This window comes from Aspergillus piperis (assembly GCF_003184755.1).
Source record: "Aspergillus piperis CBS 112811 unplaced genomic scaffold BO85scaffold_12, whole genome shotgun sequence".
NCBI classification, from domain to species: Eukaryota; Fungi; Ascomycota; class Eurotiomycetes; order Eurotiales; family Aspergillaceae; genus Aspergillus; species Aspergillus piperis.
In genome coordinates, this window is record NW_020291602.1 from 9925 (window position 1) to 22533 (window position 12609).

The following is a 12609-nucleotide window of genomic DNA, read 5'->3' on the forward strand; positions in this document are numbered from 1 at the left end:
GCTAGGGTCAGGTCACCTGGTCATCCATGTTCTTCAGAACATTCCTAGTCTCGAAAGGGGCGTGGGTTCGAATCCCACTCTTGTCATAACTTTTTTCTTCCCTCTACATCCATACAACTCGTTCCTCTCCCTCACTCTTTTGTTTTTCTTTTGTCCATTTCCCTCCTTACTCCTGTCACTTCCAATTCGATAGCAATACTACATGACCCCTATGTCCATTAGCCTGATATCCAACTATCAGGCTGTCCATGTCCTTACGAACGGTGCCCTTTCTCTCGCATCGCCGGTTCGCACCGGCATTGGACAATGATGGACGGGTATCTTCTTTTAACTCACACGCCAGCGGATCATGACAGCTTGTAGGCTCGTGCAGTCATGGAAGTGGTCATTGGTGGCATTCGTTACGCGCCCTTTCAATTCGGAACGAATATTTACGGGGGCCACTGCAAAGGATGTTGCCGAGACCTCCAAAGACCAACAATTCATATCTCACTAGATCAATAGATTACGAGCGCGCTGACAGAGGTTTGCGGGGAACAGGGTATCATTTTATGATCGCAGCCCCAACTAGCTAAGCACAAAAAGCCGGAACCCAAAGGTAACGGAGATACAAATATGCTCGTTTAGTGAGCCCTAGAAACGCAAGAAGAGACAAAGTAGCGTGAGAAGAAGAGAAAGAAGATAAAAAAAACGATAAAAAATAAAGAAAATACATTGATGCCCACCCACCCAACCCCTGAAGAGGCGAGGAGAATGCAAGACGAAAACGGCAGAGTATAGGAAATACAGAGATGCCCACCCGCCCAGCCCTAAAAGGAGAGAGGAGAATGCAAGAAAAACGTAGGAAGATACAAAGATGCCCGCCCACCCAACCCTATAGGAAATGAACAGAACGCCTGCAAAACGCAAGAGGAAACAATAGAAAAAACAAAGATGCCCACCCACCCGACCCGGGAAAAGAGAACAGAACGCCCACAACGCAGCTCTAAATACAGCAGACACTCGACATAGGCAAGGAAAAAACGCCAGCAAAACATAAGGACAAAATCAAAGATGCCCACCCACCCGACCCGGAAGTAGGAAAACAAAACGCCCACAACGCAGCTCTAGATACAGTAGAGTCTCGACACACGCAAAGAACCGAACGCCAAGCAACGCAGCTCTACTTACAATAGAGACTCAACACATGCAAGGAAAAGGCAAGAAGCAAGCAAGCACTATATACAACAGAATCTCGACACATGCAAGGAAGAGGCAAGAAGCAAGCAAGCACTATATACAACAGAATCTCGAAACATGCAAGGAAATAAACGCCTGCAAGAAAAGCAGCTCTATGTACAACAGAGGCTCCACACATGCAAGGAGAATGAACGCCAGAAAGCAATACAGCTTTAGTTACAGCAGAGACTCAACACATGCAACGAACAAACGACAAGCAACGCAGCTCTATGTACAAGAGATATCTCAACACAGGCGAATGAAAGGAAAAGCAACGCGGCTTTATATACAATAGTGTCTCAGCACATGCAAAGAAAAAAAAGCAAGAAGCAAGCACTATATACAACAGAATCTCGACACATGCAAGGAAATAATCGCCAAGAAGCAAAGCAGCTTTATGTACAATAGAGTCTCGACACATGCAAAGAGAAGCAAGGAGCAAGCAAGCTGACGAGCAGGCAAGTCAGCAAGCAAGCATTATATACAACAGATCCTCAACACATGCAAGAAAAATGAACGCCAAATGCCAATAGCCGAAAAAAAAGTAAAACGAACGCCCAATGCCAATCGCCAAAGACAAAGGAAAGACAAAGGAAACCCCCCAACCACCGCCCCCCGGATCCCCCGACGAACAACCCCCGCGAACCGTTTCCGACCCAAATTCCATCGATCGCCTCTGTCGCGTCCCCGGAATACCGTGGCCCTACCGACACCCCTTGCCCGCCGGCTAGCTGCTGACATACTGACCGTGTATGTCGTCGCTCGGGCATCCTTTGAACCGCCGGCCAGATCGATACCCGGTAAGCGTGGATGACAAGTTCACCAAGCTTTGCTGCCCACACAAAGCCCAGATCCGCCGCCAACCTTGAACGCTATCAGGTCGATTGCCTCTGTCATTCTCGGAGATGCCTCTGCTCAGACACCCGGGGCACCGGAAACTAGTGTCGCAGCGGGGTCGGAAATGCCGGCGGCTCGTAAGCACCCGAGGGTTAGCCGGTACGAATCGATGTTGGTGAATCTGTCGCCGGCTCGATCATTCGTGGATGGCGTTCAATGTCGTCTCTCGCTCGGACCTGTGACCTGGCCATCAGCAGTAAAGGGCCCCGACCTGGCTCCAGCACAGCCAAGTCGGGGGCAATGGATAAATATACAAAAATAAAATATACAGGAAAACGAAAGTGTTCAAGGAAAAGCCTGCAACAAGGAGAAAAGAAAGGGGAAAAAGACTAGTTACCAACAGCAACGGTGGATATCGCGCGCTTTGATAATCCACCGATTAACGGTAATGACTGTGGTGACCTCGCTAAACTGGACACTCTTCACCGACTTACCCTTGCGAGCCGCGGACTTCGCAGCCGAAGCTGCTCCATCCTCGGTGGACGCAAGGGCTGCATCGGATCGAGCCCTGGCCTCGCGGGATCGGTGATACGCCTCCCGCAACGCCTGAAGGCGAGACGGGCGACTAGCACCAGAAGGAGTGGACGTGGTCCGAGGAGCCACAGGAGAAGGAATGGACGTGGTCCGAAGATCCACGGGGGAACGAGTGGATGGGTGCTTTTCGTCGAACCTTTTCAGGAACGACACACCCGCGGAAAGGGGACGGGGAGAGGGAATGGACGTGGCCTGAGCCACAGAAGGAGAGGACGTGGTCCGAGGAGCCACAGGGGAACGAGAGGAAGGGGTGGGGATAGATGAACGAGTGGACGTGGCCTTGGGAGCCACAGAAGAACGAGAGGCAGGGGCGGGGATGGAAGAACGAGTGTGGGTTGGGTGTTTCTCGTCGAACCTTTTCAGGAACGACGCACCCGCGGAAAGGGAAGAGGAAGAGGGAGAGGACGTGGTCCGAGGAGCCACAGGAGAACGAGAGGAAGGGAGGGGAATAGAAGAACGAGAGGACGTGGTCCGAGGAGCCACAGAAGGAGAAGAACGAGGGGAAGTGGCGCTATGGCCGTTGGCACTAGTCTTTTGGGGGGCGGAAGGAGAGGACGTGGTCCGAGGAGCCACAGGGGAACGAGCGATAGGGACGGGGATAGAACGAGTGGAAGTTGGGTGTTTCTCGTCGAACCTTTTCAGGAACGACGCACCCGCGGAAAGGGGACGGGGAGAGGGAGTGGACGTGGCCTTAGCCACAGGGGAACGAGGGGCAGGGGTGGGAATGGAGGAACGAGAGACGGGGGTGGGAATGGAAGAATGAGAGGACGTGGTCCGAGGAGCCACAGGGGAGGGAGTGGACAAGTGCTTGCTTGTACGCAAGTACTTGGAGGCAGTGGGGGCAGGCACCCCAGAACGAGAGGACGTGCTCACCATGGTGGGCACAGACGGAGCGGAACGAACAGAAGGACGTGCTGAATCCTTCTGACCGCTGGGGGGGAGAGAGGAGGAAGAGGAGGGGGAGGACTGAGGAACACGCAGACGGGCCATCTGGTGTCCTCGACGAGAAGAAAAAGAAGATTCCATGCTGAGGGGGGGAGAGGAGAGAAGCAAGACGGATAAGACAACAGAATAAGTGTGAACTGTTTGCACAGGAAGAAAAAAGTTGAACCAAGAGTGGTATGGGGAGAAGAAAAGGAAGAAGAGAGGATATCAAGGGAACGAGAAGAAGATATAACAGACTGAGAAGATTGAACAGGAAAGAGCATTGTAGGGAAGGAAGCAGGAACATCATGAAGCTGAAGGAGGAGTGTCTGTAGCTCTTTCCCCGAATACCTTGAGATGGGGTGACGGAGCCGTTAGGTTGGTGGTGGAATAATCAAATTGTCTAGTAAATCCGGTATTTATTCATCTATACGACCTTTCATATAATTCAGATGTCTCCAAGTGCATCATTTCTCCAAGGGAAATCCATATCCAACCAAGAAAGCAGGCTCGTCAATGCTGTGGTGCTGGTAGCTACAGACACCATTAGCGATCCATTCATATAAAACAGGAAAGAACATACCTAAGAACTCCCACAGCACCAGGTTCCAGCATCATGGACAACGGAAACTCCATCGGATAGCCCAACCAGCGCTTGGTAAACGCCCGGAGCGTATGGCCATGCGCAATGAGGACAACATCGGAGGGCGCCTCTCCGTGCATGTTTCCCCGATGAAGAGCTCTGATCTCTTCGATCAAGCTATCAATTCGGGCCGTAACATCCGCAGGTGATCTAAGCTGTTAGCCTCTCCAACAGAAAAGAACCGGATCTAACATGGTTATAGGAATGACTTACTCTCCCTCCTCACATCCATCCCTCCAGATATCCCACGCCCTATCACCATCGAGGCCATGTTCCTTCCTCAGCGCGCGAATCTCCTTGGTCAACATCCCCTCATACAAGCCATAACCCCACTCTGCCAGCCTTTCCGTCTCCTCCACCTTGCCAGCTTCCTTCAGACCCTGCTTCTCGGTCTCTCCGAAGGCCAAGTCAAAGGTGTGCTTTGCCCTTTGGCGCGGAGACACATACACACGAGCCAGTTTAGCTGTGTCAATAAGCTTACCAGCTCCTACGAGGATCTTGCCGGAAGCGGTCACTTGCTTCACTCCGTCGTCGGTTAGCTGGATTTCGCTGATGCCGGTGTAGCGGCCGCTTTTGGACCATTCGGTCTCTCCTGTGGGATTCTTAGTGGGGTCTCATGATATTGTTGGATAGTGGGGATAGAGGTACCATGGCGGTAGAGGAAAACACGGGGCGTTCCGGCGTCTTTGTCGGGCATGGGGTTGGTGATGACGTAGCTGTAAGACTGGGATTGATCTAAGGGGAGATGGACTATGACCAGGGTAGTAGTAGTGGTAGTATCTGGTCTGGGGGAATGGCCAGATTGAGCGAGGGGAACGCGGGGAGAAAGAGAATTTTATTTAGGTAATGTTCTTGATGTGGGTTCGCGGTTCACCGGAGCTAAGATTGGGTTTGGGGTCAGATTTCCCTTCGTAGGGTTTACTGCACGATCACGCGGGATGTTCAGCCATTGCACATGAAGAAAATACGGATGACGGTTCTGTCTTCAGACAGTCTATTGGTTTGTCTATGTGAGTTTCCTGAGCTTATTAGCTTTTCGAATGCCATTCAATTCTAGTAATTTAATCTCCAAGGAAAGTGGGGTGGCGGGGGCAAAAACCATATTGATAACATTCAGACATTCGCGATAAGAGCCTTATCGTTTGTTGATCTCATATCGGCATTCGGCAGATGCGGGCTGGAAGGCACGTGCTCAGAGGAGCCGCTGTCACTGGCCTGAGGCTTTAAGGCAGCAGATATTGATGCCTGATGCTTTCATACTACTCATGCCAATCTCACAAGAAATCGAATACACAGCACCTATTGCTTCTTATTCTGATGCTTGTCTTTGGGTTGGGTATGCTAGTATACTTAGTGTCCATACGACACACTATGAACTATTTTTATTCGTCAACATCCAAATGGTACGTATCTTCTCATTTGAAGGCGACACTGCTAGCTGTGGACTATGGCATACCGACAATCAGTGCCAGTCAGTTATCAAGCAGCCGTCCAATGTAGCAGACCGTACACCGAAGTGCCATGACCTTACAAAAGTAGCCTAGGACCACCAGCATAGAACTCGTTATAGAGGCTCACACATACAGTCAGCACTATGACCCTGTGGCTGTGCATGGCACATGCACTGCGCCCCGAATCCTTCCTTCCCACTCACCCAGTTAGTTACACACAAGGCTGTCCCAGGCAACACCATTCCCCAGAATTGTAGATAATACTCCCATAACGCCTCATTAAGTTGATCAATAACCCAGAGAAAAAGAGAAGAAGCAAAGCCTCTTACTTTACCAATAACACAAATCACCTCAATATGGGTCTTCCCCCACCAACCGAACCAACTCCTCCTTATGAAGAAACGGAATCGACTAGCCGCCATAATCACACCGTAAATTTCCCTAATGCCTTTGTACTGATACTCAGTGATGAAGTACAGTATACTAACAAATCACAAACACACAGTACTCCACTCTCACTCAAGCCATCGATGACCCCGAAATCCAACTCCCATCATTTCACAAACATGATCATGGCGATGGGCCTACCACGTCCTTGATTCCAGGCGCTACCCCTCAAGAGCACTCACACTGCGAAGTGTGCGAGCGGATTATAAATCGGCGAGAGAGACGACAAGCCCATGCAGACTGCTGTCGGATAGTGGCCATGGTATTTGTCGTCATGTTTGTGTGTATGATGATACTGGGGATAGTTATAGCCAAGGCGGCATCGAAACGGAAATGATGGGCACTCTGTCTTCATTTCAGAGGAGTATATAAGCGTATATACTGGAGGAATGATCCTTGGGTTGTTGTTGTACAAACAGGACGAAGTGATATCTAGTAGAGAGGAGCTTCGCTGGGTTGTGAATTTCCATTTCTACGCTGCCTGTTCGGTGTTGGTAGAGAGTAGATGTAAGAGAAATCCATTTATGCTGAAGTGGTTCTCATCGATATGCTAGTAAGATATATGAATTGGAAGTGTGTCTAGGAATATCGTGTAGAATGAAGCAGAATCTTGTCTCCAAAATAGAAGAGTCGCTTCGATGTGGTGTGTGCTGTACGCCATCACTATCCTCCTAACTCTACCCACTCCAATTTCAGAATGCTCCCCAGATTGCCGGACAGGTAACCTATACGCATAGATCCTATCGTTTAATTACATGAAGGTTTTAGTAATCTTCTGTTACTTAGTGATTGAGACTACCATCAGCGACGAGTTCCTTCCTCCGTCGCCCACGTGGCTCAAACAGGCAAATATTTTAATCAACGTGTTCGTACCCAGGTCTATTATGACTGCCAAGCGTCCCACAGGGCGTGTCAGGAGCCCCTTATATTAGCTTATACCCGATGGGAGGGAGACGTTATTCGCTTTCGTCTGAGGACTACCCGCCGGTTAGACAGTGGCATGCTTCTGACATGTCTTGCTATCCTCGACTGCCCCTGAACAATCTTGAGAACCAGCTTCGCTAATTAATTAGTGATTCTAGAGCTCCCTATCAGTTTCGACAAATATTTTCGAACCCCCGTCTATCTTTATCATCTACTCATCAGCTTCAGCGTCCAACGCAAACGCCGGGCTATTCCTCGTCGTATTTCTCGCGGTCAGCACATTTGTGACTATGGTTCGACAATACTCCCAAACGCAACTGCTGCGCTACGCAAGACGATATAAAGGCAATCTAGTGAGCGCTCAAGTTGGAATATTTACTCTGATGAAGGTGTTACCTGAAGTATCACCAGCGAGGTTTGCGTGGTGCTTGGCTTTTAAGAGAATTTCAATTGAATACCAATCGCTTATTGCAGCCTCCGTTCAAGAAGTGGGGAAAGCCTGACCCCAATGGCATGTAGTCGACTTCGCAACGGTCGATATTCAAGGGAAATGGGCCAGTCACCTCCAAAGTTCGTTGACGCATCTTCTGGGCCCCCTGGGCCGACAGAGGAACAACTCGATGTGCACTACAAACGCAGTCGGCCCTGCGATATGGCCAGAAGACTTAGGGATGTTATGGCTACACTCCGTGGACGCACTTACCACGGACTGAAGAATATCAGAATTGACCCTGCCACACGACCGGACAGACCGGCAGCTGACTTCTTCGTTAATGCGCCCAAGAACGCCCGAATGGAGTACAAGGTGCCTATTGTTATTGGCTGATCGCAGATCCCCTACTTGATGGTACCGTGGTCATACATGCCTGACCAACCAGGCTTCCAACTCAATATAATCTTAGATTCGGAGAATGCATCAATGTAGTCGCGTATCAGCAATGGACCTGTAGTGTTGCGAGCCTTGCCCGAAGTGCCGAAACCAAGGACTTGGACCAAAGCTATGCGCAAATTATCGGGTCCCAATTACCTTCTTCTAACGCCGAAGAAACCTGATTATCTACTCCTAGTCAACTCTTTCTTCGGTCACTTCAATACCGAAGGCCTTCCTCCCTTGGTCGCAGCAGTCGGACCAAAATAAGTAGATGAGTATCCTCCATTGGACCTCCACTAGAAGTTCCCTGACCGCCACCAAAAATTCATTTCTATCGCCTCGGGGACGCATACTATCCTTCCTCACGCAGTTGCTCGGGAGGTTATTCAAGGTCTCGTCCACGTCATGGAAGAAGGTGTTGTCGACGGCCTAATTCGGTCAGTGGGTGAGAGCGGACGGAACGACACACCAAAACATTTCACTATCCAAGAAAAAACAATCAGCTTTGGGAAACTTTTTGACGGAGAACATGCCGACTGGATATTACCTTCCTTTGCACCGCAACGGTCAATCCTGGACCATCTTTATATCCCCACAATCTCACCCACGGAGGTGGGATTAGCACCAACAAAGGCCTCTGTCAAGGCAAACCGATGCTAGAAATCCCATTCTACTTCGACCACATCGGCAATGCGGCAGATTTGGCCGGCAGTGGAACGTCGGAGGTGCTCCACATGTTCCATTTCACAACTGATAAACTCTATTCCTAGGCGAATGGATTATAGAGGATCGTGAAGATGCGCGCAATGTGCATTGTCTCCAGCGTATCGCCCGTGTGGATCCAGACGCAGGGTTTTGGGCGCTGATCTGATTGAAGAAGTTCTTTATGATACTGAAGCAAGGGTTGTTGATGGAAGGGAGATCCGTCCGACACATCTGCAAACATCGATTATGCCGATGCTGGCTTGCAAGGAACTGTGACTTGATGGCCGTTTCACAGTGGTGAGGGGTTTTTTGGTGGGGGCTTTTACTATGCTCGGGGGGTTCGCTTGTAATCACTCGCAGGGCTATTGGTAAATTACTCAATTGCTTAGTTTGTTTTCTAGTTAGCTTTCTTCATCATAATACTGCCACATCCAAAAAATAAAATAAAAAAATAAATAAATCAATAAAAAAAATATTTAGTGAATGTCCGCAAACTGAGTATTTCGCTCCTTTAGGAGATATTACGTGACGGATTAGCATGAACGCGACTTCCTGGCAAATCAGCTCCTTCCATGGCTATTAGTAGGACGCCCGTGACACAGTTTCCATTTGTCTGTAGTCGGAGCTCCACAAAGGTTGCACAACTTTGCTATCAGCAAGGATTGTGACATCAAGTATGGTATAAGCTTTAACTTCCTCATGATGAGGGGCGGAGTGAGTTCTCAACGTGCAGTTATGCTTGATATTTAGCTAAGACGTTCATGTCAGTTATCCTTCGCCACCTCTTCCAAAACTCAACATACAACCATCCCCTTAAGATCAGAAAGATCGAATACTGTTGGGACACATATCTCTCCGTCGCCTGGCTGACCTGTGCGATGTATCGTTTTTGGTCTAGCCGTTAGTGCTTCGACAAAAACACATACGGTTCTCTCTACGTACGACATGTTTGCCCAATTATTTGATGAATCTTGGTATATTCTCGGATGACTCGAGATACCTGTGGCGCAGGTGAGTGAGTGAAGTGCTCTTACGTCTTCGCGCAGAAGAGACCATGTCGAGCATATACATTCAGCGCAGAGAAAACATACACAAGCTGATTACCCAGGACCTGACAGGCTCTATCTATACCAGCAAGACCTTCTGAATAAAAACTATATGCGTCACCTCATAATATCTCCGAATCATCTCAAAACCCGCAGATCCCCGGGAACCTCGTCCGCGATTATATCCAGCTCTGTCGGCTGATTATCATGCCCACTACTCCTCGTCACCGAATAACGAATAATGAGACAGGGATGAGAAGGAGGAATCAAAGGACATGGTAAAATACTTCTGACCGCTGTGAGGAGGGGAAAAGGTTGGGGAAGAGTTACAGACACTCCTTAGACTTCATGATATTCCTCCTTCTTTCTCTACACTCCGCTCTTTTGTGCCATCTTCTTGCTCTCTCAAGTCCTCTTTTCGCTTCCTCATACTACTTGTGGTTCATGCCACGTTGATGTTCTTACACTCACATTCATCGCTATTACCTTGCCTTGGTTCTTTACCTCTTTGCCTCCTTCTCGTGGAGGACACCAGATGGCCCGTCTGCGCTCCAGCCTTCTCTTCAAGAATTTCTCTCTTCTTCTTCTTTTTCCCCTCCTCATACCACTTCTGGATCAGATCCGATTGCTGTTCTGCTTGCACTTCTCAGGAATATTTTATATTTCCTTGTTTTACCTGTCTTGTTTCTTCCTCCCCCTCCCCAATACCATGAACTCGTCTTCCTCTGTTCGTCGAGGACACCAGATGGCCCGTCTGCGCTCCAGCCTTCCCTTCAAGAATTTCTCTCTTCTTCTTTCCACCCCTCCTTATACCACTTCTGGATCAGCTTCAATTGCTTATTCTGCTTGAGCTTCTCCTGATTATCTTATTATTATTTCCTTGTTTACCTGTCTTGCTTCTTCCTCCCCTCCTCCAATACCATGAATTTGTCTTCCTCTGTTCATCGAGGACACCAGATGGCCCGTCTGCGCGTTTCTCAGTCTGTGGTTCTGCGCTGTCGGTTTGCTGCTGCCCTTGCCTTTTCACATCTATTACTTTGTCTCTTTGCTTAAATTGCCTTAATTCTCTGTCTTGTTGCCCCCTCCCCCATCTCCTTTTCCTCTGTTTGTGGAGGAGATCAGATGGCCCGTCAGCGTATACCTCAGCCTTCTCTCTGAGAATTCCTCTCTTCTTCCTTTTATTCTCCTCATACCACTTCCGAGTCAGCATACTTACGGTTTCTGCTGTTCATCGCACCATACCATCATCTTATCGTCTTGGTTTACCTGTCCAGCTCTTCTTTCTATCTCCGACCCCTCTCTGATATGGATCTGTTGGGACGGTAATCTCTCCGTCGCTAGTCTGACTAGACGCGATATATCGTTTTTGGTCTAGCGGTTAGTGCGCCGACAGGATCTTTGTTCCTCTGCTCGTCAACGTCTGCGTGTACCTCAGCCTTCTCCTTATGAATTCCTCTATTCGTCTTTTTCCCCTTCTCATACCACTACTGATTCAGAGTCCTTACTGTTTCTACTGTTCTATAATTGTCTTGGTTTACCTTCCCCCCCACACCGATATGGATCCTTGTTCCTCTGCTTGTCAAGGACACCAGATGGCCCTTCTGTGCTCCAGCCTTCTCTCTGAGAATTCCTCTCTTCTTCCTTTTCTCCTCCCAAAACCAGTCTTGGTCCTGCGATTTCTAACTTTGGAAACCTGCCCATCTTCGTTCTGTTGTTGTTCTATTCATCTTGCTTCTTCCCCCCCCCAGCATACAATCGTCTTCGTCTTCTTGTCGAGGACACCAGATGGCCCGTCTGCGTGTACCTACGTCCCCCTTTCTTTTTACTTCCTCATCAGTCAACACACGATCGCCCACCAACTGTGAGACCTTGGCCTCCCATGCTTAGTCACGTGACAAAACCGCTTCCAGAACCGGACATCTATTTCAAAGATGGAACCTGCCAACGAAGTTAGTAGAAACGACTGAAGGGCTCCCGCGAAGGTTTGAGATAGATTAAGAAGTTGACAACAGGAGCTGGAAGAGGTGAAAGAGACTTACCGGATGTATGATCGGCCACCGTGATAATAAAGTGGCCTGGTTCCGTTGCTGTAGATAGCTATTCTTTCTTCAGTTTTCTGAAAGTCGTTTTACTGAATGTACAAACTTCTTCGACAGCTTATGGCAAAATTAATTTACAATTTCTCACTTCAGGCCAACGGTATTCATGTAGACTAACCGATGGGTGGCTCACTTGATCAGATCGTTGAAGAGATTTATGTCAAGACGAAGGGTCATAGATATATGGATTTGATCTATCTAGATCTCAAGGGGCTCAGTGGTTGATTGGCTGAGGTGGTGGTCGGAGGCCACGCAGGAAGAAGAGGCGAAGGATCAGCTGACAGCTGCCTGGCTGCAGTGAATGCCTCATCAATTTATCGTACCTGATTTAATATGAATTGCTGCAGACTGGACGCTTCACTCCTCCAGGAATTCTCGAGCAACGGATCAGCATGAATGCACTCTTCTGCCAGATTGGCTCCTTCTATAAATGTCTAGTTCATTGTGACGAAATTTCGCAAAGCCTGCAGTCGAAGCTCCATGTAAGTTGCTTGAGCTTGTCACGGGCAGCAACATGGTATCTCATAGTATCATCGTCACCACCGTTGGTTTATACTGACGTGCGTCATTGCCAGTTCCCACGGAAGAGCCACGTCTCACGTTTACTTCAATAATGGGTGACTTCTTACGACCAACAACCCCCCTACACAGGAGCTTGAGATAGCGGTGGCGCAGGCGAATCTGTGACATGGAAAAAGCATGGGGTTGATCGTGAACTTTCCGTATTCTTTGCGTCAAAGACACTATGCCGAGTATCTGCGCTCAGCCAAGACAACCCCTGTGGACCTGATAAGCAATATCTTTCTACCAGCAGGGTCTTCTCCCAAGTGGAAACAAAATGCGTACCACA

General features: G+C 48.9%; 4 protein-coding genes across 4 annotated transcripts; 3 read left to right on the forward strand and 1 right to left on the reverse strand.

The window, feature by feature from the left end:
* Window positions 1–1741: 1741 nt before the first annotated feature.
* Window positions 1742–3614, forward strand: BO85DRAFT_496991 (uncharacterized protein; the record flags this gene model as incomplete). The annotated part of the gene is made up of 8 exons (XM_025663972.1): window positions 1742–1762; window positions 1795–1915; window positions 2008–2035; window positions 2065–2311; window positions 2559–2640; window positions 2853–2979; window positions 3034–3394; window positions 3443–3614. The coding sequence occupies 8 exons, from the start codon at window positions 1742–1744 to the stop codon at window positions 3575–3577; spliced, it is 1122 nt and encodes a 373-aa protein (XP_025514235.1). The 3' UTR covers window positions 3578–3614.
* Window positions 3615–3985: 371 nt separating this feature from the next.
* On the reverse strand, window positions 3986–4992 carry BO85DRAFT_521039 (histidine phosphatase family protein). Its single transcript, XM_025665182.1, has 4 exons — window positions 4865–4992; window positions 4430–4808; window positions 4157–4366; window positions 3986–4107 (listed from the first exon to the last, which is right to left on the reverse strand). Exons 1-4 carry the CDS (start codon window positions 4911–4913, stop codon window positions 4041–4043), a joined length of 705 nt encoding a protein of 234 aa, XP_025514236.1. The 5' UTR covers window positions 4914–4992; the 3' UTR covers window positions 3986–4040.
* A 906-nt stretch (window positions 4993–5898) lies between these two features.
* On the forward strand, window positions 5899–6698 carry BO85DRAFT_450355 (uncharacterized protein). Its single transcript, XM_025660353.1, has 2 exons — window positions 5899–6098; window positions 6173–6698. Exons 1-2 carry the CDS (start codon window positions 6024–6026, stop codon window positions 6449–6451), a joined length of 354 nt encoding a protein of 117 aa, XP_025514237.1. The 5' UTR covers window positions 5899–6023; the 3' UTR covers window positions 6452–6698.
* Window positions 6699–7546: 848 nt separating this feature from the next.
* On the forward strand, window positions 7547–7864 carry BO85DRAFT_489118 (uncharacterized protein; the record flags this gene model as incomplete). Its single annotated transcript, XM_025663580.1, has 1 exon — window positions 7547–7864. The coding sequence occupies one exon, from the start codon at window positions 7547–7549 to the stop codon at window positions 7862–7864; it is 318 nt and encodes a 105-aa protein (XP_025514238.1).
* Between the last annotated feature and the right edge of the window lie 4745 nt (window positions 7865–12609).

Excerpts from the sequence above, each read along its gene's own strand:
- BO85DRAFT_521039 (XM_025665182.1), bottom strand. The coding sequence starts at position 4,913 with ATGCCCGACAAAGACGCCGGAACGCCCCGTGTTTTCCTCTACCGCCAT. Across the intron at positions 4,809-4,864 it reads TGTTTTCCTCTACCGCCATG|GAGAGACCGAATGGTCCAAA; the intron begins GTACCTCTATCC and ends AGAATCCCACAG. Across the intron at positions 4,108-4,156 it reads GGTGCTGTGGGAGTTCTTAG|CTACCAGCACCACAGCATTG; the intron begins GTATGTTCTTTC and ends TGGTGTCTGTAG.
- BO85DRAFT_450355 (XM_025660353.1), top strand. The coding sequence starts at position 6,024 with ATGGGTCTTCCCCCACCAACCGAACCAACTCCTCCTTATGAAGAAACG. Across the intron at positions 6,099-6,172 it reads CTAGCCGCCATAATCACACC|TACTCCACTCTCACTCAAGC; the intron begins GTAAATTTCCCT and ends ACAAACACACAG.